The 23,716-nt window shown below is 46.2% G+C and overlaps 1 protein-coding gene across 2 annotated transcripts in view; it reads right to left on the bottom strand.

Annotated features, from left to right (window-relative positions):
* Positions 1-23,367, bottom strand: part of FAM102A (family with sequence similarity 102 member A) — a 44,405-nt gene extending 21,038 nt beyond the window's left edge. Inside the window, exons 1-2 of one of the 2 annotated variants that reach the window (XM_030535492.1) lie at positions 23,240-23,367; positions 21,634-22,389 (exon numbers count right to left, since the gene is read on the bottom strand). In XM_030535492.1, the coding sequence (XP_030391352.1) occupies positions 21,634-21,779 (146 nt within the window). In that variant the 5' untranslated portion in view covers positions 21,780-22,389; positions 23,240-23,367. The remainder of the gene's footprint in view (positions 1-21,633; positions 22,390-23,239) is intronic. The other variant, XM_030535493.1, reaches the window with a different exon arrangement.
* Between the last annotated feature and the right edge of the window lie 349 nt (positions 23,368-23,716).

The following is a 23,716-nucleotide window of genomic DNA, read 5'->3' as shown; positions in this document are numbered from 1 at the left end:
TGGCCAAAAATACATATAAAATGTCATACGTGCTTCACAGAGCCAAGGCAGGCATTTGGGATTGGCAGAAGCCCCGCAAACATCAAGGCAAGGAGACGTCCATGTTCAAAGCAGTGAATGACAGGCTATGACGCAACTTGGGGAATCAAGATACAGAACAAAAGAAGGGAATCCTGTCTGCCTCAGGAGAGTCACATACCAAACTGGCACAGAAGAGAATCTGAGAAACATGTTGTACATAATCACCTCACACTTCATCCAAGGAAATCAAAGTGCTTTACACATTAAAACTTATGCCCCGCTGTTAAGTAGGTGGGCATTTTCCCATTTTACAGATGGGCAATTAAGCATCCTTGCATTCAAATTTAAGTGCTTTATGGACTGTATGCAGAGCAATCACTTCACCCACCTGGGGTTGGGGCAGCCATTTTCCCTCAGGAACACACCAGGGTTTCCTCACTCCTTTTCAAAGGGCAGAATGTTATGCAGCGTGTGACTAACACAATTTGTGCAGCCTGACACATGAAGCCTGAACTTGGGCCCTAAAGGCAGGTAAAAGGAGGAATGGATTTTCATGCTATTTAGATTTAATAATTCCTTGGTACCAATAACTCTGTCATGTGTAAGTAGTTGCACATGTAAAAACTCACTACCCCAAACATTTTGAATGACTACGCTTTAGTGTGTCTGCATTCAAAGATCTGTTAGGAGCCTCAGACATCTTCCTTTGGCAAGATTTGCTGTGAGAATGTCCACAGTTTTCTTACCAGTAATTTGTATTTGTCACAGATCAAGTCGAACCAACCCCATCGCTAACATTTGAGCAGGAGATGCCGACATAAGAAACACATCGAGGGGACTTGCTTCAAAAAGTGGTGCCAGTACTGACTGGGCTACAAGGAACGTTGTACAATACCAAATATTTATTAACAGTATTAACTGTGTTGTGGATTGATCCTGCCTTTGGCTGAAGTCATTCTACTTATTATGAACCCTGTGTATACTGTAGTTTCAAACATTTTACCATCTTGTGCTACACATCTGAATGATGGGAACTGAGAAGAGATGAGAAGATTTTTGGTTTTGGAAAGAGTGTTTTGTATAACGGTGGAAAAGGCCAATGCTAGCAGGTTACAAAGTCCTTACAAATCATTAGAAGACAAGGGGAACAGCGAATGGTTAAAGCTGACCACTTCTAGGGAAAAAAAGAATAGTTTTAAACAGCTCAGATAGGCTGGTGTTTGATGAAGTGGTAGACCTTGTCTGGCTGACTGCTGGCATCAAGTTATCATTGGGCAGATAATTACAGGCAGCATATTTTAAAGGTGGCCTTGAATGAAGCCCAGAGTTTTGTATTTAGCTCTGGGACACTCCCAGGTGTACAATTAGAAAATATCACATACAAAAACCAGTGAGATGACAGAAGTGTGGCCAGGAGATGTGGCAGGAGATGTGTCTCACAACCCTAATCACACGGTCATGCAAAATTAGGAGCCTAAAACAGATGTGTCCAATTTTAAACCTTACTCTATACTTCAGGAGCCAGAAATAGATCAGACCAACGCCTGGACATAGGTGCAGACTCACCACTGGGTCTTCAGAGGTTTTATATTAGTAACTGTCTACTGCAGTCTGCTCTGTTCTGTATCCCCAGAAACCTGAGCCCTTGCCAGCTAAGCTCTGACCTGAACAGAATAAGTTTTATAAAAAAAAACACAAAACAAACGTATATACTTAGCCTGGGAAGAGTAATTATACCATTCTCACAATGGAAACCAAACCAAACCCATAGAAAAGTGCCAGTTCTTTGCAGAATGTGTGGAAGGCCTGAGTCTAAAGAAAGGGCTTAACGGCCTTCAAATTCCCAACTTGTCCATTTAACATATCCCTGACTCCCTGGATAGTCAATGGGATGGACCTCTGCATCCTTTCAGCCAGTGGTTTACCCCATTCAGAGCCATAGCACAATGTGGCAAAGGGGGTGCCATAATGCACGAGAGTGCTACGTGGTTGGAAGGATATACAGTGACACCCCACCAGCTTACCAGCAAGTCAGAATATACAAGTGAGCAAGGTGATCATGAGACCTCAAAAGGTTCTCTCTGGGCCAGGCCTTGTACAGATTTTGCCTAACTAGGGGCTTAGAGTTGGAAGGTGGAAAGCATTTCAGATTCAGCAGTACAGATCGTTACCAAGCATGATTTACTTGCACATCTGCGAAGCACAGAACAGCACTATTCTAGCAAGCCACAAGATCAACCATGACTGTAAGATGGCTAAAAAGGATATTCAGAAAATACTGTCAGAAAAGGCCATGTGTGGAATAAATGCTGTCTTTGAATCACTGAAGTCTCTTGTCCTGCATATGAGTAACAGCTAACCAGAAAAATACCTAAACTCCCAAACAGACCATAGACAGACTCTGATCTCTTCAAAGTGTGCCCAGCCACACATCCCAACATGCATATCCAAAGGAGAAGAATTTTCACCCTGTCAGATCTTTGATTATTAAAGAAAAATTGAGTTTCACATTGACTTGAATCCTGAAGGAGTAAGTACATTGCTAGTGAAAACAACTGTCTCCTTTGATTTTCCCCAATTATTATTCTGTGGTCTTTTGGGGAAGTCTTATACTGTCATTTAAGAAACATTTAGGAAAAAGATAGCGTTCTTATGACAGACATTTCAATTGTGCAACACTTTTTGCACTAAATTGCTAGAAGCTTTACACTCAAAAGCAGAAACGGCAGAAAGCCAACGATCACACTGTTAAGTTAGATACTGTGGCCAATATTTCCCCTACGAGCAGGGTTCTTTATTTAGCTCTCTCAACTTTCAAATTTAGGAGCAGAGCTTTATTATTTGTGATGCTCATAGTCATTAGTGTCCTCTTGCAATTGCTCCCAGTTTGAAACCCTTTCTAAAATGCAGTTCTGCGTCAGCTCCTCTGAGCAGCACTAATCCACCTGCATGCCCACAGCAGATGGTACTCTGTGCCCTGTTTACTGCTTCACTACTTCATTCAGTGATAGCATTGCAAACACTACCCTTCCAGTGCCAAGTCAGAGCAAGCTAGTGACACTGTTTTAAAGAGGCCAATTTCCAGCTTGGATCCCTATAATAAATGTGACTGATTGGTTGGAGCAGCCATTGTACCATTTTCCAGGTTTCTCCTCTCATTTCTCTTCCTCTGGAATGGAGATGGTTGGTACAGCAAGACCAAGAAAGCTGGACATCGGCATTCCCCAGAGGTGAAAGGAAAAATTTGATGAGTTTCAGGAGCTATTCCTACAGGCTGATGCTTACATTTAAATCCTTCACAATTTCACTAAGGCTAAAAGCAGAGCCAGAAGACTCTTTTACAGACACTGTCAAAAGCTGTACTGTAGATGGGATCCAACTGCATCCCAGTAACCAGGCTAAAGTCTGAGACAGTCCAGGGCTTTAATCTGCTTCAGGGACACTGGTAGGTCCCATTTATGCTCTAGCATATGACAATGTAACTTGGTCAGGTGATAACTTTTGTTCCCTGAATCAGTTATAGCTGCAGTGTAACCCATGAGCAGCTCTGGAAATAATTTTTAGGAGCTAATGAGCTAATGGTGCTATGGTGTCTGCAGTAGTTTAAATGCACAGGCAGGCTATTTGCTAGACATCCAAATTTACATCTGTCCCACAGCTATCAAACCCCAGGCCTCATTACAAACTTAGTGAAAGTTCTGTAAAACAGATGCGCCCCAGATGATTTCACACTTATCTCGACTATTGTGTTCTTTAAAAAGTGTGTCTGAATAAGTAAAAGGCCAGCATCCTACATCTGGCCCTTAGCAGGTTGAGAGTTATGGTCCAAAGGGTGTCCAGACAGTGACAACAGGGGATGTCTTTACTACAGTGCAGCCATTATGAGAGGAAACCCTGTGTGCTCAGCTATCTGGTTTCTGTGCAAGGAAATGGAAAAAAGTCAGCAGCAAACAAGCTATGCCATCGGTAGCCTGTCAGCAGCAAGCTGATGTTGGTACCCCTTTTCCCACTGCATAGTTTGCACACACCTGAATCAGCTGCAATGTTCTCAGATCAAGGTGCGTTATAACTATGTAAAATGTACAAAAAATCTCAACCACCTTGTTTGTCAGAAGCTAAATGGCTAGACCTGCTACTGTACCAAATGGAGAAAGTGCCCATTAACATTCCAGAATAATCAGACACTCTCTCCATCCCAGATGCACTCATGTCCCAGCCAATCCCCTCGGGTGTGTCCCTAAACTCGCCAAAGGATTAAGAGGGAGGTAGGCACAGAAGTATTTTTAGGGAACACCAATTAACACGGATTAGCCTCTCTCTTGCCCCATCCATTCTAAGATTTTAGGGAAAAGGTAGAAACAAGCCATTAAACATGCATTCCAAATCTGGGAATACGCGTAGGTGTTCAGTTTTCAGTAAGCAGGGCTAGCAGTTGGATTACACACTTTCAAAGAGCAGCCATGCTGATGACTCAGTCTGCGACAGTATTTGAGCACAGTGTTAGGAGGAGATACAAAGAGGTCCTCACCACCTGTGGTCATTAATGAGGACACACCACTTAGATGCATTCTGGGAGTTAACTCTAGTGATCTGACAAAAACAGGGTGGTAAGTAGGCAGAATGTAACATTTCCCCGTGGTTTCAGCTACAGTTGTTACTCACACAGTTCACATCTTACCCTGTAGTTTTTCGGTGTAAAATGGCTGCTGCATTAAACCCCAGAGGTAGCTGCATAGCAGGCTGCAGCCACGGTGAGTGAATAGATTTCTAGACACAGGCTGTACAGCACCAAGATATTTTTTTTGTTGATTAAAAAGAAACAGCCCAGCTGTACGGTATATCATTAGACCAAGGGTTCTCAAACCTTTTCAAATCACTCGACTAGTGACGGCAGCTCAAATGGCCACCACTCCAAACCTGATACCATCCTCTTCATGCAGCAGCTACGGTAACATCGGAACAAGATGAATTTTAACTGAGTAGCTGCACATCGGTTTCTCATGCCAGACCCCAATTCCGCTGTCCTGTCTCTGTGCAGTTTGCGTCCTCTCCCTGCAGGTAGGGCATTTATGCTTTTCAGTACAGAACCTTCCAAGTGCATGTATTGAATTCTCACAGCTCTACCTCCACATCACTTTGCCATATGCTTGTCTGCTGTGCATTTATTATGCCTCCAACTTCTGGATAAAATTTAAATCAATTAAGTCTGTAGACACAGACATGCATTAAACAGATTGATATCTGTGCAGCAAGCCACGGGAGAGCCATATAAAGGACCTATGAGTGAAAACTAACATGTACACCTTGAGCAGTATAGGATGGCAAGAATTCCCTGCTTTCAATTGCACGTGTTTCTCAATTGGGAAGGAAACTTCTGGGGATCATGATCTGAAGAGGACTCCTTTGTGGGGCAGCCTTCCTCCAAGAGAATGTCCATGTCTGGCAAGAGGTGATGAGTGGAAGAAAGCAAAGTGTGGCCAACAATTTTTAAGGCTTTGGGACAAACTTTCACTGAACTTTCCAGGAGTCTGAGAGACGCCACTGACTAGTGGAAAACAAATGGATACATCATGTGGTAAGAAAGCTAAGGTGATGAAGCCCGGAACACAGCAACGTGTAAGTGTCTAAATGGTAAAAGCCATTTAAATCCAGAGCTTGTCTTTCTTCGACAGAAAGGATACTAACTACTCATGACTCACACTGAAATCATTCAGTTATGACTCAGCCTATGTCACTCACTAAAACAATAGCCAAACTAAATAGCTGAATGTCAGCTGTTCACATTTACATGCTGCTTTCCCTGAAAACCCCAGTATTCTCAGACTAACAAGAGCTGGCTGTTATAGGCTGGATATTAACAGATATGGTGGAAAAAGGATGGCTCAGACAGATGAGGTAAATAAACCCTTGTTACTCCAAGAAGACTTGGTAGGCAAATGTTTATTGTCTGAGACAGGCAGTATTTGGACGTTCCATAATAAGTGTTTCAAGTAAATAGTTTACTCATATGGGTCACCACAAAACTCTCTCTCTTGAATTCCAAAACCCATTTACTTCCACTGCATACGTACACGAACTGCAGTCACATACGTACAACTACCTGCCTACTCACATCCCCTAAAAACCCACCCCTGCTCATTCAGTCACTCACATTAATGCCAGGCTACAAATGTCTTTTCTTTAAGACAACTTACCCACAGACAACACAAATGCTAAACCTGATTGTTCAATAAGCTACGACAGCCCTTTGGGGATCAGAGCAAACTAATATAGTATGACACATACATTTTCAAAAGCCAGAGCCCCACTGCCCAGGGCCAAATCCCAAGCCAGAGGATTTCAAACCTAGGCAATAGGGCTCAGGTTACAGGCCTCCTGCTTGGGCTGAAGCCCTCGAGCTTTGGCCCACCCACTCTCCAGCTTTGGCCCCCCACCCGGCGCGACAAGTTTCAGTCGTCTTCCCCACCCCCAGGGATCATGTAGTAATTTTTGTTATCAGAAGGGAGTCGCGGTGCAATGAAGTTTGAAAACCCCTGGCTTAGAAGTGAAATATGCTAAGATGCCAGCACTTTCGATATGATGTTTGCTATAAGTCAAAAAACTTTACAGCTGATGGCCTCCCTATAGGCACAAAATGTCTATTAGGATTTAAGGGGAGATAGACAGAGAGAGATCTTAAGGATTCAGACAAATTCCCTAATTTGTCAAGGTAATTTTAAATGCTAATCCTGTCCTCCATAGCGCTTGCCATTCCTCTCAGGCTGGTGTCATGCACAAGTTTTGTAAGCACAGTCTCCACTCCTTTATCCAAGTCATTAATGAAAATATCACATAACACAGCAGGGAAAGACAAAGGTTATGGGGGGAGGACGAAGCCTGTAATAGAAGGCCGAGATATAAAAGAAGCAGCAAAGACTGACATGAAGTAAAAATGCAAATCCAAGATCTTATTGGCACTTCTACAGAAACAATGAGAACTGCTTTTGGTCAGAGGCCAGGAATAGAGAAATATCACAAGAACAGAAGAGTCAGTCAAACCGAGGTCACACTGCAGTTCCAGAGAAGATGTGACTAATGAGAGATGCTGGGTGGGTGACACTCAGTTACTGAGATACAAGTCTATGAAAGATGTGTATATTAAACACTGGGAAATATGCCTTTTTTATATTCTGACCACCATCTACTGAAACACTACCTCCTTCTCCCACTCCCACTATCACAGCAGCTCCAACCAGCCTAAGAAGAATTTGCCTACTGTGTTCCCAAACCAAGTTATTGCTCTCCTGTAAGCAATTCAGATGGACTATGTTGGTGAGAGCACAGAATTCGGGTCTTTGTTGCAGAGCTAACTCCAGTGACTGGCACACACAGATCTGATCATTCAGATTAATCTAGCCTAGGTGGTCACAGCCACACTTGAGTTACTGTGTCCTCACCGGTGCTGCACACACTTGTGTGTTGCTAGGACTTCTGGGGAGCATATTCCACGTTCCTGTGTGCTGCGGTAAGCTGAGCTGCGCTATGCTACCTTCCCAGTGAACTGTGGTTAAATTTGTCTGTCTTTCTGGGCACATAGGAGGACTTGTGGGAAGGCGCTGGAGGACTATCAGCACTTGAGTGACTTAGCCTGTGTCCTCACTGCAAAGCTGGGGGGCTACCAGCCTCAGTGAAAGGGGCCCACAAGCTCTAGCCTATACACTCACCCAGGCCAGCGAACCAGAGTTTAAAGCACAAAACTTGGGTGAAAGGGTTTAGGGCACGAACAGAAAGGTTGGGGCAACACCTGGGTAAAAGCCCAAATTAATTGTGCAGTGAAGACACATTCTAGGGGTCAGAACTCCTGGGTTCTAATCTCAGCTCTGTCACTGACTTATTTTTGGGAAAATCATGATCTAAGTAGGATAAGACCAGGGGAAAGGGTTTGAAACTGTTCATCTGAGGCTCTACAACAGGGGTGACCAAACAGTGGCTTGCAAGCCACATATGGCTCTTTTACCATTGAAGTGTGAAAAATCTGATCATATTCCTATTACACAGTGTACAAGATGTTGCTGTTACATCACCAGATATACAAGAAAAAGTCCTCTGTGCAAACACAGACCTCAGAAATTAAGAAAAACCAAGAATCACACACAAAATAGGCCAAGTTCACCTCTGCTGTAATACCACCAACACAACGGGTTTCAATAGCCACTGATTTGGCTCAAGTCTTTAATGCAGGACCTATCAGCATAATGAGCCTGAAAATCAAACCCAGGGGTATTAAAAGCAGTCCAGAGGGAACATCCTGACATACCTGGGCATGCTCAATCCTGAGTCACTCTCAGGTGGTGCCCAAGTGCACCGTCAGAGTCCACACCACAGTACAATAGAGAACCTTCTCCCATTTGTAGCACATTTTTATCCCATCCGCAGGTTGCTTATTCACATTGCATGCCAACACCCATTTACAGCACTGTAACAATCACCTGTGTTCCTGGCTGGTATCAGATCTCAAGCTGCAGAAATCTATTTCTAGACTTAGCATCTTTCTGAAGATTTCCTAGTACCATGTTATCTTCAGGCATCCTTATTACTGCCTCTAGCAGTGGGAGTTTACCCTCACAAAGGCTAGTCCTGTTGATTCATAGTGGAAGTTATTTGCAAGATGTAAAGGGATGTAGGGCACCAAGCTTGCACGGTGTCTTTGCCACTTCAGCATACTCAAACAGAAGCTACACACAGCAGGCACATCCAGAACTGCAGCTTACTCCGATAACAGCCTTATTCTAATCTATACAATCCAGGAGGCAGCACGCTATAGGTTCACAGGTATGGTTTTCAGGCTGTATCTGGAACAACAATCAGGGTAGCCTCACACGAGCAGCAGCTTAGGCAGAAACAGAAGGCTGGATTCTCAGGTTTGCTAAGACCACTTAGAGATGCCTACTTTGTTACAGAGCTTATGCCAGTGGCAAATGTTAGAATAGGCCTCCTACTGCTCTAACTTGCACCAGGACCAAGTGACTGAGGATCAGGGAGCCACCACCCTGCTCTGTGTCTAAGCTATGCTCAGATGTAGTAGAGAATCAGGGCCAGGATGTCTCTTGTTTACAATGGACTTGGGTATTATCTGGACTACTGTAGTGCCTGGAAGACATAATAGTAGACCAAAACCCCCGGGGTGCTAAGGGGTGTACAAACAGTCCCCAGACAGCCCCTGTCCCGAGGCCAATTTCAGAGGGAAGGCAGCATCCAGATTTCCCCCCCGCTCTCCGTGTAAACTTGACAACTCCCTAAACACATCAGGCAAAACTGTCACTCCCAACGTTGCTGTCTCAGAGGCTGATCTTTGGAGAGAACAGCACAGACAAGGTGTATCGGGCACAGCTAGTCACTCGCTCCTTTGATACAAGAGCAAGGGGACATTCAATGAAATTGGAAGGCTGCAAATCTAAAGCCAAAAAGCGGAAATATGTTCTCCGCACAAATGGAACCCACCACCACTCAGGGTAGCACTGAAGCTGACTAAGTAGTGTTCGATTGGACATTTATAAACACAAAGCCATCCAATGTTATTGAAGTATGAAAGAAAACATAAAAGCCCACATGCTTCAAGGCATAAACCAATCTGACTAATAGGGATTAGGAAGACTCTTTACCTATGGACAGGTGATTCCATGGCTGCCTACAGCAGAGTTCTATTTCTTGCCTTTTCCTTTGAAGCATTTGGTCGCAGCCACTGCTGGAGTCAGGATACCTGACCAGACTGGCCCTGGACTGATCTGGTACATGCAATTTCTACATTCCTAAGCCTAGCTATTGCCTGTTTCTGTACTGAGGAACACTAGGAATGACCCTGGAAAGATCAGTGCACTAAGAGCACCTTAAATTCTGCCCTTGAATTTAGCATGACACAAAGATGGATCAAGACCCAGGAAAAATACAAAGAAAACACAGAGGAGGAATATGAGAGCAAGACGACAGCAAAATTAAGGAGAAGAATGGCTGGAGGGACGAAGAAAAGACACCAAAGGGAAGAAGAGTGGATAAAAATAAATGTCTTTTGATTTGTCAGATTTTTTAAATTTAATTTAAACAATTTTAAAAAATAAACCTAGTTAAAATTATATTTGAAATTATGACAATTTATATTAAGGCCTTAATCTATTAAAATTCTTAAATTACTAAATTAAAATCTTGAAATGATTTTGATAGATTAAGTTAAATAAAAAATATTCAAATAATAAAACTTGAGCAGCAAACTTGCAAAGAATGAAACCATGAACTGGTGGAAGTCACTGGCTAAGCATCAGCTACCACAGTTTGCTGAAGTGCGAAACCAGTTTTTGACGGCAGTAGACTTTTCTGCAGCTGCAGAAGACGCTATTTTTCTTCATTTCAGTTTATTCAGCTAGTTCAGTTCAATGACTAGTTCATTCAAAGTTCAGAAATGGACTGGGAGCTTAAAGAGCAGGAAGTCTTATTTTCCTCTTCCAATCTTATGGATAAAAATGAGGTCTGAGACAATCAGATCGACTAGTTCTAAAATCTCAAAGAACGTGGTCACCAGAACCAACCAGTTCAATTCACTAACTACAGATGTTTCCTTTGCTTATTAAATCAGTTTTAAACACACAGACGTATTTTGATAAACATACTTTTTTCCCTTATGTATCCAGCACATTTTAGGTAGATTTATTTAACTAATAAAAACCATTTTGTGTGGGAATTTAATTGGGGTTGCGAAATGGTATGGAGGGCTGGGTACGGAAGGCTGTGGCCCCCCAAACAGCCTGCTCCCCGCCCCCATCCACCCCCTCCCACTTCCTGCCCCAACTGCCCCTCTCAGAAGCCCCGGCCCATCCAACCCCCCTGCTCCTTGTCCCTGACTGCCCCCTCCCGGGATCCCCTGCTCCTAACTGCCACCCCCCAGCCCCTTTTGGAATGTAGCCCTGTGAACATGGGCGGAGGACTCAGGAGGAGCAGGGGCAACCGTGCAGCCGGAGAGAAGTGGCAGTTTCCCCTTCAAAGCACCACTTCTCTCTGGCTGGCTGCGCGGCTGTCCGGTGCTCCTCCTGAACCCTCTGCCCGTGTTCTTGCCACCCACACCGCCTGCCTGCTCCTCTGCCCCCACAGTGCATCCCCTCCCCCTGCGCGGGGGGTGCGCCAGTGTTGAGCTGCCTGAGTGCCCAGCCCTGGGTCCCCCTGTTGTTGTGGGGCCTGTGCCAGGACACCCTGTGTTCATTGGCAAATCTGCCCGAGCCGCGCCACCCAGCCACGGCCAGCCATGCCACCGTGCTGCCAGCACGGCAAGCTGAGGCTGGAGGGGAGGGGCCGGGGCCAGCCGGGAGCTCAGGGGCCAGGCAGAACAGCCCCACGGGCCATAGCGTTTATATAGCTCAGAGATGGGCAGACTAAGTGTGTAAATAGTGCATTCAGGTTAGCAAAAAGCAACACCAAATTTAGTGCAAAGGCTCTATTTAGTTGCAAATCAACATTTTAATGGTTACCAAGCAGTGAGAATCATAGAATGTCAGGGTTGGAAGGGATCCCCGGAGACCATCTAGTCCAATCCCCTGCTCAAAGCAGGAGCAAACCCCAGCTTTTTGCCTCAAATCCCTAAATGGTCCCCTCAAGGACTGAACTCACAACCCTGGGCTTCATAGTCCAATGCTCAAACCACTGAGCTATTGCTCCCCCAATATCTCTAAGAAAGTAACTGAAGAGTCCAAATGCAAAACAAGACTAAAGTTGATTTAAATCAATCCATTCTGAAGCTAACCCACTGAAAATCTTGGACACGAGTCTCTTCCATTCTTCTGCCCACCCTCCAAGCCCAAAGACACAAACATCCTTTTCTTGTTGTAATGTGGCCGCAGCCATTACCCAAGTCCTGGAAAGTTCAGCCCAGGTGCTAAAAAGCTAAGGGGAAAACAAGCTAGTTGAAAAGCAATTCTAGGTGGTTTGTCAAGCTTCATTTTAGCCTCTGAACCCTGCAGCAGTCTTACCCATAAAGAACATTCCAGCAACAGAACTGAAATGAGGGGTGTGTCAGACATCAGGCCTCTTCCTACAAGTACACACCTAGGCGTACACTAGACAGAATCTTTCAGCCCACTATGTGGGCTGGGGGTCTATACTGCTTAAAGCAGAGATATTCAGTGATCAGATTCCCATTAGAGAGCCGCTATGAAATATTTGGGTTTTGTTTCTTCTGCAATTTTGTTCTTAAAGCAGAATTGATGTGTTTAATCTTCCTACAACACAAACCCCAAACCCACTTCCACTCTATTTTGAGAGGGCACTTCCTGTTGATTAACAGCTACAGAAAAGCTACTGCCAATCCTAGCCACTCTCTTAGGCTGCACATGAGCCAGATTATTTTAGAGCAGGGCCAACGTACACCTACCCTCAGCACAGCTACCACCCTTCCGTTTAGCTTCAGGGCCAGGAGACAAGGCCCAAGGCAGTCTCTGCTTCCTGGCACATGGAGGATCTGACTTCAGCCCCTTGCCTTTCAGTCCACTAGGGCAGTCGGAATGTGATATAGAGGGAGGTGCTAAGGTGGCAGGACCCTGAGGCAGCTTACCCTGTGTCATCTCCTCTCCCCCCATGGACTGGCAGCTGGCAAGACAGACACAGAGCTGAGGTAGTCAGTCCCAGAGCTGCTACGGCCCCACAGACACGGAGGACAAGGAATCATTCACTTAAGACACTTTAGAAACTCAGCTGCCTGCATTTTGTACTACTCAGAGGTAAAGGATGGAAGGGTAAGAGAGGCAAAATGTTTCTTAACATGCATCTTTACCAAAAGGGACTCCTCAAAGCACGGCTTCTAGCCTTCGATGTTGGTTTCAAGTGAGTTTCAGGGCAAGAGATCCAAGGTGAGGCTGCCTCTTAAGAAGCTCAGCTTCAGAGATCCTACTTAAAGCTCCAGATCTTCTTATTTCAGCTCTGCTAGAACAGTTTATCCCACAACCTTCGCTGAGGGCAGCAGCCCTGCAGAACCAATCTACAATTGATGTTCAGAGTCCCACTTTCTGCACAACCCAGCAAAAGGCTCTTCTTTATGGCCTAACTCATTCCCACTGCAGACTGTAAATACAGGATCCTGCCAAGGTCTCCCTTCACCCAGAGTACTAATAAACTCAGCCACACTGAAGGTATGATCCTAATGTTTTCCCAGCTCAGCTACTGCTGCTTGAAAGGGAAAGCATCCATGCCAGCCACCGAATGCCTTTGCTATGGCATATCAAGAACATGGCGTCTCCCCAACACTGCAGCCTCCTTCCAGACCTCAAGTCTCCTTGTGCTTCCTTTTCATTCCCCCTCCTCACTTCCATATCCCATCTCACTTCCCTCATCTTTTCTCAGATCAGCCACATCAACATGTCTAGGAGAGATGACCCCACAAGAAGCAAAAGAAAACAGAGACTTTCACAGAAATCAGCAAATTCAGCTCCAGCAGAACAATTCCTTCCTCGCTCATCAACAGGCTACAGATAACCAACGATGCTGTTCCTCCTCTGAACACAAGTGCAACTGTTTGTCTAGCGGGAAGTGCCTTTCAAACCAAGGCACTAAAACGAAATTCAAAGCCCAGCTGTATGGTATCGAAGACATTAACTCCGGACACAGTGATAACAGCGATTATATACTATGCCTTCCAGGCGGTGCACAAAGACAGACATGGGCAAAGAGCAAAAGTCAGCAGGAAAAGAAAGGGAGTTTCTCTAAATCACGTGTGCTAGGGTGGGACAAGGCACTGACACTTCTCACAAGAAGAGTTAAATTACTGGTCTGAGGTCCAAGGCCCGTACCAGAGGAAAACAGTATTACTACACTAAGAGTCCAGCATGGACCCAATAAGATTGTGGGCCAGTATTTGACGAGCCATCAAAGCTACAAAACAATTTTTATCCACCTGATTTTTATCCCAATTTTCTAATTTCATGCAGCAATGAATCCACAAGGAAGCACACCGAACAAATCCCGTTAGATACAGGAGATTGCATATTCAGACATGCCATCTTCATCCTCCCACAGACATGATCCTCTCCAGTCAAGCAGGCAGGGAGCCTGGATGCCAGGGGTGCTCCAAACACACATGCCAATGTTTAGACTTCCCCAGAAGGAAAAGTGGTTTCTGATTTTGAAGAGCAGAAGTGGGTGTTTTTTCCCAGAATACTCAAACAGCAGATGCAATTTTCTGCAATAAAATATAAGCCTCCCTGGTATTAATCTAGAAACCGGTTCTAGAACAGTTTGCCATGGGCAACTTATAGCCTATTAAAATACTAACAGATGTGCCCAAAACCACAAAGTTCCCAAAGGCACACATGCATTGCTCAAATAGATTACAACTCACAAAGAGAGATGAACCAAAAGCTGGTTATTCCTTCCCCTCTATTTAGGAACCTTCAAAGGGAAGGAAGATTTATCTCCTGTACTGGGCCTAAATCCACAATGGAGTGGACAGAAGATACTGCAACTTTTTAAAAACAGGGTCACAGATTCCCTACCCCCAGTGTAGAACATTTATTTCTAGTGGGCAATTTTTGAAATATGGGCTGCTCAAAGTCATATGGGAAAGGCTGTAAGTGTTAGCTGGCAGAGCAACCACTGATGCTGGATCAGTGAACAGAAAGGAGGGGAGAAAAATGTGATCCCTGTCCCATCATGTCTACAAGAGCTTTCCACGGCACGTCAGTTACAGAGAATAAAGTCACACTCCATCTTCTGCCATAGAACCCCGATCTCAGAGGCACCAGGCAGGACAGGAAGTCAGAGCTATGGCATCTACAGGACTATCCTTACACAACAGGATACAGCCCCATAGCAGGAAAGTTTTAACATCGTTTTGCAAAAGGTTAACAGAATTCTTCAACTGTGACCTACAACAGGAACAGATTGGCTCAGCATTAGGCAACAGCTCAGAATGAAGTTTCTCTATGTTAGATGCCATGGGTGTGCGAGCCACAGGCATACAAAACCACAGGCTGGGAAAGTATGAAGAAAATGTGATGTAAACACACAGCAGCTCCAAGGTAGGTTGGAGACGGCACCGCACCTGACTGTTCGCAGTCAGCTCACAACAATCTGCCATTGTGTCTTACTTTATTTCTCCCTCCTGGTTTCTCCAGTGCTGGTTTCCTCTGTCACTCCCATCTCACCTCAGTCAGTGAGAAAGACTTCTCTGTACATCTTGCTATCTGGATTTTCCCTACCTCATTGACTCCACTGGGTTTAAAACCTCAGATGAAGACCGTTTTTCTCTATTGTCTATACATCTTAGTTTCTCTCTATGTTGTTTTCTAACTCTTAACGCAGAGGCCCCCAAACTGTGGTGTCTTTGGCGAGGGGTGTGTGGCGGGACTTGGGCCAGCACCCACTGGAGCCACCCAGCCCCTCCCTGCCCCCATCTCTGCTCCAGTCCCACCCACACCTGGCCCCGTTCCCAGCCCAGGGCTGAGGCTGGGGGCAGGGCCTCACCTGGCCATGGGCTCAGCTGCTGGCCCCCATTGCAGTCTGGTTGCAGCTTGACCCCTGGCCACAGCTCCATCCCCACTCCACTCCCAGCTGTGGCCCCAGCCTCAGCCCCTTATTCCTGTCTGCGTCCCCTTCCCTCGAGCCTTGGCCCCATTCCCGGCCTGGGGTATGTGATGGATGGTGGAGGAGGGAGCATGACCCTCTAAAGTCTGGAGACCACTGTCAAAGAGTGTGTGTATTGGTATAGTCTCTTAAGCAGACAGTATCCTGAATTAGATTGTGCTGTATCTTATAGGAGAGCTGTTTCCACCAGACTGCAATCAAATGCCTCCTCCATTAAGGCCCCCAATGTCATTTCTCAGCCAGTAGCTGAGAATTGTGTCCTCAACGCCTGTATCTGGTGATGTTTGGTGGTACCAAGAGCTTTCTGTCTCTGCACAGGGAAGGCCTTTCCTTCCAGCTACGCTTGCAGCAAGAGCACTTCAGAAATCACCCTGCTGCACGCACCTGCAGATGCTGGGATGAAGCAAGCCTGGCTCTACTACACAAGCAGCTGCCCAAATTCTGTCCTCAGTTAGACACCTGCACCTCAGAAATCAGTGGGATCTCAAGAGAATAACCTATGGCAGAATTTGGCTGCCCCATCCTGTCCCATCATTAGAGACAACTATTTAACTCATGCTGGCAGGGACTAACTATGGAGGGTGATTGTGTAATTCCCTAAACTTAAAGTGTGACATACCTAGACTATGTGGAAACAGGTTTAAATCCCAGCAGGATTGGGTCAGCCCTTCATCCACTGAAGAACTGGAAGCAATGTGCCACATTTTGCTCTTTCAGACAAGACCTTGATAAAAAAAAAAGTGTCTTGGTTATTCCGTGTGGACATGAAAGACCTCATGGCACATTTTATAAAAGCAGAGGTTTGCCCTGATGTTCTTGCCCAGACTTCACCATCTCCCTTTGCTGTGCGGGGTGCTGTGTACTGTACTCCCTTTGACCCCAGAGGCAGCTGCATTTCAGTGGTGCCGTACAAGTGCAGCTGTAAAGTGCTTCGGTATCCTTTGGGGGAAGGAGTTATCTAAAGCAAACAGATTTTTCATCAGGAAGAGCAAACAAAGTCACTGCTACACTGAGAGCCAGACCCTAACTCACATGGGACCATCAGCTACACCAAGTGCATCTCCAAACGCCAGCTACTTTGCCTTCAGTTTCTCTGGGGTAAGTTTGTGAACACTGCAGTCAGCTGAGGAAGTGGCCTTACACTCTTATAGCACTTAGCTGAAAGTCATAAGACTCCACATCAGCAACTTCCTCAGCCCAACCTACAGCATGGAAAAGCCTCCTAATGAGCCAGACCACCCTAACGGGGTCAGCGCTTCCTGGATCACAGCTCCTCCACTTCAGTTCGCCAATGAGCAGCTGTTAACTTGCGAAAGAAAGAAAGGGGAAAAATTAGTTCCCTGGCCTAAGCTAGAGTTCAAGTGTTAGAGCAGTGGTCGCCAAACTTTTTAGGTCACACCCTACCTTACCTGTAATGGACTCTGTCCACCCCCCAGAGCCATGGTCAGGCGCTGGGGCCAGGAGCAGAGGCTGGAGCCAGAGCTGCAAATGGGGCTGGGTCCAGGAGCAGAGCTGCAGATGGGGCCAGAGCTGTGGCTGGACTGTGTCCAGAGCCGGGGGCTGAGGCTGGAGCAAACTGGGGGCAGAGCAGGACTAGGGGGCACTCTCTCCCCATCCCCCATGGGGGTTGGTCTGGGTCCCACTCTGCCCCGTGAATGTTCCTTCATTCCCTGCTAGGGGGGCATGCCCCACAGTTTGGGGACTACTGTGCTAGAGGCACTGAGCAAACCAAACTAAGATTCTACACCAGCCAAAAGGAGTATGATCTTTAAGAAACTAGGACTATCAACTGAATTTAATGGAACAGATACATGGTTACGTGCAAGAGATTCTCCACCTCCAGGGATGAATGGAAGTGCCCTGAAATGGCTCAGTTCCTGCAGAACCCAGATCATATGGACAAGCATTCCACCTCGAGAGTCATCGGTCGCAGACTCCCACAAATCTCAATCTTCTCCCTTAGAATATTCAACACCAATATGAAACTACTGGAGAGCCAGTGAAACCACACAGGCTAAAGGGTCAGCCATAGGTGGATGACACCTGGCTCTTCAGCTCTTTTACATGAGAGGCAGACAGCACTGTTTCCCAGCTTTCTGAATGGATAGCCAACATCAGCACCTGGATAAGGGGCATTTGGCTATCATACAACTCAGACAACGCTGTGGTAATGCTGTCTCTGTTTTGAATATCTCATTAGCCCTCAACTTCTAATGTCAGTCTCTGGCCTGTGTTCCTCTTTGGGGTTTCTTGGTGATATGGCTGATCATGCAAGCCCCAGGGGAGGTCCACTTCCACCTGAAAGTGGCTAGAGAACTGAGCCTGATCCTATCGTAGAGAGAGTGGCTGTGGTGATGTATGCATTTGAGATCTCTAGATCAGGTTATTGCAACTGTGAAGATGGAAGGTACACACCCTGGAAAAGCTTTAGCGGGGAAAAAAATGCAGCAGTTGATCTCCTTAGAAAGACCAGTGGCCATGAATACATCATGTTGACGCCCTGCTCTTTATTTCTATTTTGAATACTTGGGAGGCACTCTGACACAACAGTGATCGGGGATTTTTAAATACCTTGATCGTATACAACTGAGAGGCATATTGATAGAGCTGTGTAGGAAAACTTGCACAGCACCTGCTTGTCCTATGCCTGGCTCTAAAAAACAGTGCTTTCATGAACACCAGGTTCCGTATACAACTGAGAGGCATATTGATAGAGCTGTGTAGGAAAACTTGCACAGCACCTGCTTGCCCTATGCCTGGCTCTAAAAAACAGTGCTTTCATGAACACCAGGTTCTGTACTCCAACTAGACAGCACTAAACCAACACAGAACAATAGCCTGCAATTCCACCAGAGCACTGTAAATGGACATTGATAAGATAAATCTTATCCTCACAGAACTCTTCCAGGCTGTATTAGGAGAGGACTTGATTAAGGGGGAAAATGTGAAAAGGAATTTACAGCTTGCAAGTTCATACTGTAAGATCACAAAGGCCTAATGTGGACCGCCAAGCCAGCTTGTGTGCATAAGAGGGCACACTTCTGAAAATGAAAACTCCAAACCAGCTGGAAACGCTCACGGGACTTGGAGCTTTTCCAGGATAGTCTGAATTCCTAAACGCGTTAAGTCATAATGCATTTTGGACAGGTTCCCCTCTTAGCTAGGCTGTTTTGCTTCTGCCTCAGCCAGAGGAGCTACTGGCTACAGTTTCAATTAAAGGAGGGGTTTCCATACTTAGGGCGTTAACATTCTCTGGCTGGAATCTGCATGCCCCACAACCCAGAGGGCCTCCTCCAACTCTACAGCATGGAACAGGACCATGTATATGCAGTTCAGGTTGGAACAGTCTTGGAACAAAGATATGCTGCTGGGATATGGGAATAAAGCTTCTCAAACTTCTCCTTTACACAGTTTGGGTTATTAAACTGCTTGGTCACATCAATCTGACCCAGTTAATGCTACTAAGTGAGATCATATATGCCTCCTCCCTGAACTCTCACCAAAACTTTCACAATTGTGTCTATGGATTTCTTAACTAAAAGTCCATGGCAAATACCAGGAGAGAGATGTGTCTCTTGCGGGTCAGTTTCCAAAAGAAGGAATTCTTCCACCGAAACCCCAAAAGGACTCCTTCCATATCAAAAACTGGCCTAATCTGGGAAATTTCCTTACAGTTTTTAAAACCAGTTCAGATAAACCAATTTTAAAATCCATTATAAGTCTTCCCTATGGTACACAGGCTTCCTTAACCAGATGTTGTTTCCACCTCTCTTCTTTTGGAGAGGTCATGGTTGGAGAGCAGTGGCAGCTGTTCTGCTTCCCCAGTCATGAAAAATTTCTGTAGAAGGGAATACCTGACATTCTATTGCCGATGACAATCAGCATTTAGAAGTTGTACAGTGGTTGTGTACCACACCATAATCAACACAGCAAGAATCTCCCTTACACCAAATGGTTTGCCCCAGCAAGCACCTTGGGATCCAGTCTCTTCTGGAAACGTTCTGGTGCCAAAAAAAAGAATCACAGCCTCTAGCTAAATTCTTAGTCACATACAAACTTCCAATTCAACATGGATCTAATCTCTCAATTCCTGCTAACCTTTCCCCAAATCTTTAGGATTTCAAAAGGGTCACAGTAAAATGGAAAAGGCAGTAAACTAAGGCAAGTCAGGGGATCCTCAGTACACGGTAAGCCTACTTCTGGCAATTCCTATAAGATCGTTTCTTATAATTAGAGAGACAGCAAGAGACCAAGGTTTGGAAGAGCTCAAATGAATTAATCCCAATGAGCCTAGTAACTTTTCTAATAGGAACAGGTTTCCCACATGCTTTCAGTTAGACCAAAAACAGATGAGGGGAAAGGCAGCAAACCCAACATCCTGCTTCCCCTTTTGCTGGTTTATGAGCAGTCAAGCGGAGCCAGAGTAAGGTATGCATTTGGTTTAAATTACAGCTGATCTCTGCAGGCACCTGAACATGCAGAGAAAACTCCTAAACCTCAAACAGCTAAAAAACTCACACAAAACGCCGACCCACAAGGCTGGCAGTAGCACCAAACCTGCACTCCTGCAACCTGCTTTCTAGGACAACAGGAAGAATCTTGAAACCTCGTCTGGGAGCTCAAGTTCACCTGGAATAGTTTCCAAATAAATGAGCTGATCTAGGAAGTAAAGGGGTTAATTCCTTCCCAAGCTCACATACAGCTAAAATTCCTGAGATAAGCTACTTCTACCAAACCCAGGGATCTAACTGGAAGAAAACTGCAAGGAAGAGTTATTTTGTTGGACTTTTTCCTGGGAGGAACTCACTTAGGGTCTGCTTTTCCAGAGGTGCAGCAGCTCACACGACCTTAAACTAGAGTTGAGGTGTTCAACACTTCTGCAAAAATCAGGCCTTGGTACTTAGAAAAATCAGGCCTTGGTGCTCAAACACACATACATGTTTGCAAGGTAGAAAAGGTTTACAGTTGGCCAGTAAAAACCCTCTCCCCTACAATGGAACAGCTCCTACCATTCTCAGTATACAGTGCCATAAGAGCCTCTGGAGACCAAGCGACACTAACAGCTACCTTGAAATAAGATGAATTATTCTTGGGTTAATATAAAAACAGATTTTGAAAACCACTGAAGGCTGTCCTAACCATACTGAGGCAGTAAGTCAGCAAGTCCAGGGCTGTTTTGAAATTTGTGTTTGCATAGCAAGAGGTGATAATGTGCATAGATGGCAACAAAATAGATTTTGATTAGCAGTTTGTAGTGAGAGTGGGGACAAAGACCCCCCCAAGCAGGTAGAGAGAATCTAAGCCAACCCACAAGGGGAAAGGGGCCTTATAAAAGAATTTTACAGATTACATTATTGCTGCAGTGTTTTGCTCGTTAAAAAAGTTACAGCAAACAAGAGGCTCAACGCCACTCATCGAGAAGATAAACCATGGTTTTGAAAATAACAACATTAACTTCCAGGCTGCCGTTTTCCTTTGCATGGCTATTTGCAATGCAAAGCAAGGTACTTCAACCCTTACCAAGGACAGTAATTTATAAGCAAACAGGGAGAGAAAAGTTGAGCAGGGTTCATTTGATCAGTTTAGATGCAATTTTCTACTGAGTTAAGTTTCTCATTAGGCAAAAGTACAGTTTAGTTATTTCTTTCATAAGTAGTATGTATGAGCTTTTTTTCCCCCTCTTTTTTTTGGGGGGGAGGGGGGGTGGAGGAGAGACTTGTGATCCAAAGTGTTCATCAACAGACCCCAATATCTTTCAGAAATGTCACCCCCACATAGCTGAAGAATTCAATTCAATTCTGATCAGAGGCCACACACATACAGCTGGCCAACAATGACCAGACTCAGGGCTATGACCAGATGGGAGAAGAGAAATGGCATGCACCAGGATTATTAAAATCACGTGGAAGAGGCAGGCAAGTGTTAGCAAAATACTTAACAACTCAGTCCAACACAGTTTAACCAGGAAACGGGGAGTATGAGGGTGGTGAAAAGAGAGAATTACACAGAGCCTCTTACCTGGAAGACAAACTAGCGAAGTCCCCTCCATCCAGCAGTCTGATTTTGCAGAACAGAACACCATTCACAAAGGGAACAGCAGTCAGCTCCTCCAGCGTGAAACTGGTCTGAAATTTAAACTTCTTTTTCTTCATCAGGAAAGCCATGGGCAGGCTCAGCGAGAAAAGTCCGGGAACTCAGAATAAAATCAGAGTCAGAGAGCAGCTTCTCAAGATGCACACAGATAAACAGAGGAACAGGCAGCTGTTTCAGGAGTGAGAGGAGAGTGTAAATTTCAGTTCAATTGCAATGACCGCCCAGCTTTAAATGCACAATCCTCTTCTCTCTTTGGTGGTCGGATCTGGCTGTGGGATCATTGCCCTGGCAGACTTCAGGTGAAGAGGAAGAGGACAGAATAAACCTCTGGAACATCTCCAAGGAGGAAAAGGAGGGAGAAAAATCCAAGCTCCGGACCAGCAGGAGCTCCCCTGGCTGCAGTTCTCCTGTTTAGAGGAGATGATGCTCTGTGTCCATCAGGCCCCCTTCAGAAGCCATCTCTGACAGGAGGAAGTCATCCTGAACTTCTGTCTGAGGAAGAAATCTTAGGTCTGCAGACGGCACATTCAAGGCTTCCCTGTTTCAGTCTCCTCCCTTTGTGCGACTACTTTACCCAGGTCTCTGCTATCTGTTGTTACTGCTCCAACAGGTCTCTAACGTCAAGTAGGGAGGGAAACGAGTCAATTAGTCCCAGCCAGCCCTGGGCTCCTCCTCTGAAACCTGTTTAGGTGGATAAGATTCTGTTCAATCTCACTGCAATCTAAGGAGGAGGAATCCAGTTCGCCTGCTTCAGAGATCCCTTTCCCCCTTTTAAGGCCTACTGCCATTTTTCCTGCCCCCGGGTTGCTCTCTATTTTGCAAGATGTGTTTAATCCTAATCTGTTCTAGAACGATTTTTATCCATAGATCTCAAAGCAATGTATAAAGGAAGGCAAGTCTAACAGTTCAGCTACTGAAGAAGTGGGGGAAGGGAGAGAAGTCAGAGCTCTTTGGGAAGTTTCGAAATTTTGACCCTCTCCACCCCGACCCCCAGAAACTTGCATTTTCCCCCCTTCTTCGTATTTTTCCAACTAGCGCTAATAATAAAGCCCGTTCCCCCTGGTTCTGGTGCACCCGAGCGAGTCCTCACGTAAGCAAAGTTCATGCGGCCGGACCCATTTTCACCAGTGCCAATTTAAACCAGCGGAAAGCCAATGTAATAGACACCGCCTGCTGCAAGGGGAGGGGGCGGCAAGTGCCTGTCTACACTAGGGGTCTGACACCGGATTACACTAGGGCTGTGCTTGCGCTCTCCCATTCCCTAGCGCAGCGATACATGCGATGAGCCGAGTCCGGTCTCTGCCCGCCTCCGCCTCCCCGTGCAACCAGCCCAGCCCGGTCTCTGGTGCCGACGGCGGGGGCCGGAGCAGCCCGGATCCTACCGCAGCCCCCGCCCGCGGAACCGCCTGGCCCGGGCGCTGCTCCGCCGGCCCGGTTCCGCTCGGCCGGCCGCGCCTCTGCAGCAGGAGCGAAGCGCCCCCAGGCAGGCGACTCGCCCGGCGCCGGGACCCATCCCCGGCCCCGCTCTCACCTTCTGCCCGCGCCCCGCAGAGCCGCCGCCGTCCGCCTGCACCGCAAGCCCAGCTAGCGCGCCTACGCCAAGTGCGCCAGCCACGCGAACGGCGTAGAGAGCGGCAAGCCCCAGCGGGCCCACCAGGCTTCGAGAATAGGAAAGCCCAGACAACCTTCCCCCCTCCCTTCCCACGGGGGCCGGGGGGAGCGGTAAGAGCGGTGCCATCGGATTGGGCAAGGCAAAGGGCGGGACTCCTAGTCCTGGATTCGTATTGGCTGCTACAGCACGGCAAGGGGAGGAGGGAGCGCGCTATAGGCTTAGTGATTGGAGGAGGTAACTATCAGTCTTCTTAAAAACCATCCCCTTTCTTCATGAGTCAGATGGAAGAGAAAGGGGAGGGGGAAGAGGAGCTAGACAAGGGAGGGGGAGAGGATGAGGGGGAAGGGGAGCATGGTACGCCCATGCCTTGAATACTGCAAGCAGATGTGGTCACCC

This window comes from Gopherus evgoodei, chromosome 16, assembly GCF_007399415.2.
Source record: "Gopherus evgoodei ecotype Sinaloan lineage chromosome 16, rGopEvg1_v1.p, whole genome shotgun sequence".
NCBI classification, from domain to species: Eukaryota; Metazoa; Chordata; order Testudines; family Testudinidae; genus Gopherus; species Gopherus evgoodei.
Note: the sequence above shows the minus strand (reverse complement) of the source record. Positions and strands in the feature narration are given on the sequence as shown.